Below are 705 nucleotides of genomic sequence, written 5' to 3' on the forward strand. Positions count from 1 at the left end.
CTTCGGTGCCGGGCTAGAGGCAGAGTCCAAAGTCGCAACCGACTGCTGCCGCTGCAGGCTCTGCTGCCCCGTGAGGGATCCGGGCAAGTCCAGCCTCGCATCGCCCCGACTCATCATCCTTTTCAAATGCTCCATCGGGTCTTCTTCCTCTCCTTGCTGTTTCTTTTGCAAGAGGGGAAAGACTTTGCAATAGAATAACAGAAGACTCCAACACTTGAGACATGGGAGGTTCGAGACGCAGGGGGAGAAGCGCTCAGCACTGTTCTGCTTCGACAAAGCCCTCCTTCTCCTGGCTGGCCGGCTCCACCTCCGAGTACGTTGCATGGTTGGTGTGATTTCGGAATTTCATGGCAGGCCAGCGATGCGGCCTTCGCTGTGGACAGAAACAAAGACCCATCAGAAGCTATGACGGCGCCTTTCACGCCAAGCCTGCAGCGAAATTGGAAACTCGCTCCTGAAACAAAAACAGTGCTGTCTTTGTGAAAGTTTGACTTTTTATTAATAAAAATAAATTTTAAAAAAATCGCTTCATGCTTAACAGAGTTCATTACAATGCATCCATCTCGCTGAGCTGACCGACTAATAAGGGTAAAAGGGGGAGCGGGGAGGAAATGGAAACCTTAAGTGAAATCTCGCATCAGCCTCAGAACAAGGATGGCCTGTGCCCGGGGTAGCAGCCGAGGACGGCCACGGCTGCCCCGGGCG

General features: G+C 52.8%; 1 protein-coding gene across 1 annotated transcript in view; it reads right to left on the reverse strand.

Annotated features, from left to right (window-relative positions):
• Positions 1-253: 253 nt before the first annotated feature.
• Positions 254-705, reverse strand: part of PLXDC1 (plexin domain containing 1) — a gene marked incomplete at its 5' end in the record, with an annotated part of 7,836 nt that continues 7,384 nt past the window's right edge. The window contains one exon of the mRNA XM_009706620.1: positions 254-373. Coding sequence (XP_009704922.1) covers positions 254-373 — 120 coding nt within the window. The remainder of the gene's footprint in view (positions 374-705) is intronic.

Source organism: Cariama cristata, unplaced genomic scaffold (genome assembly GCF_000690535.1).
Source record: "Cariama cristata isolate BGI_N322 unplaced genomic scaffold, ASM69053v1 scaffold18338, whole genome shotgun sequence".
Taxonomy (NCBI): domain Eukaryota; kingdom Metazoa; phylum Chordata; class Aves; order Cariamiformes; family Cariamidae; genus Cariama; species Cariama cristata.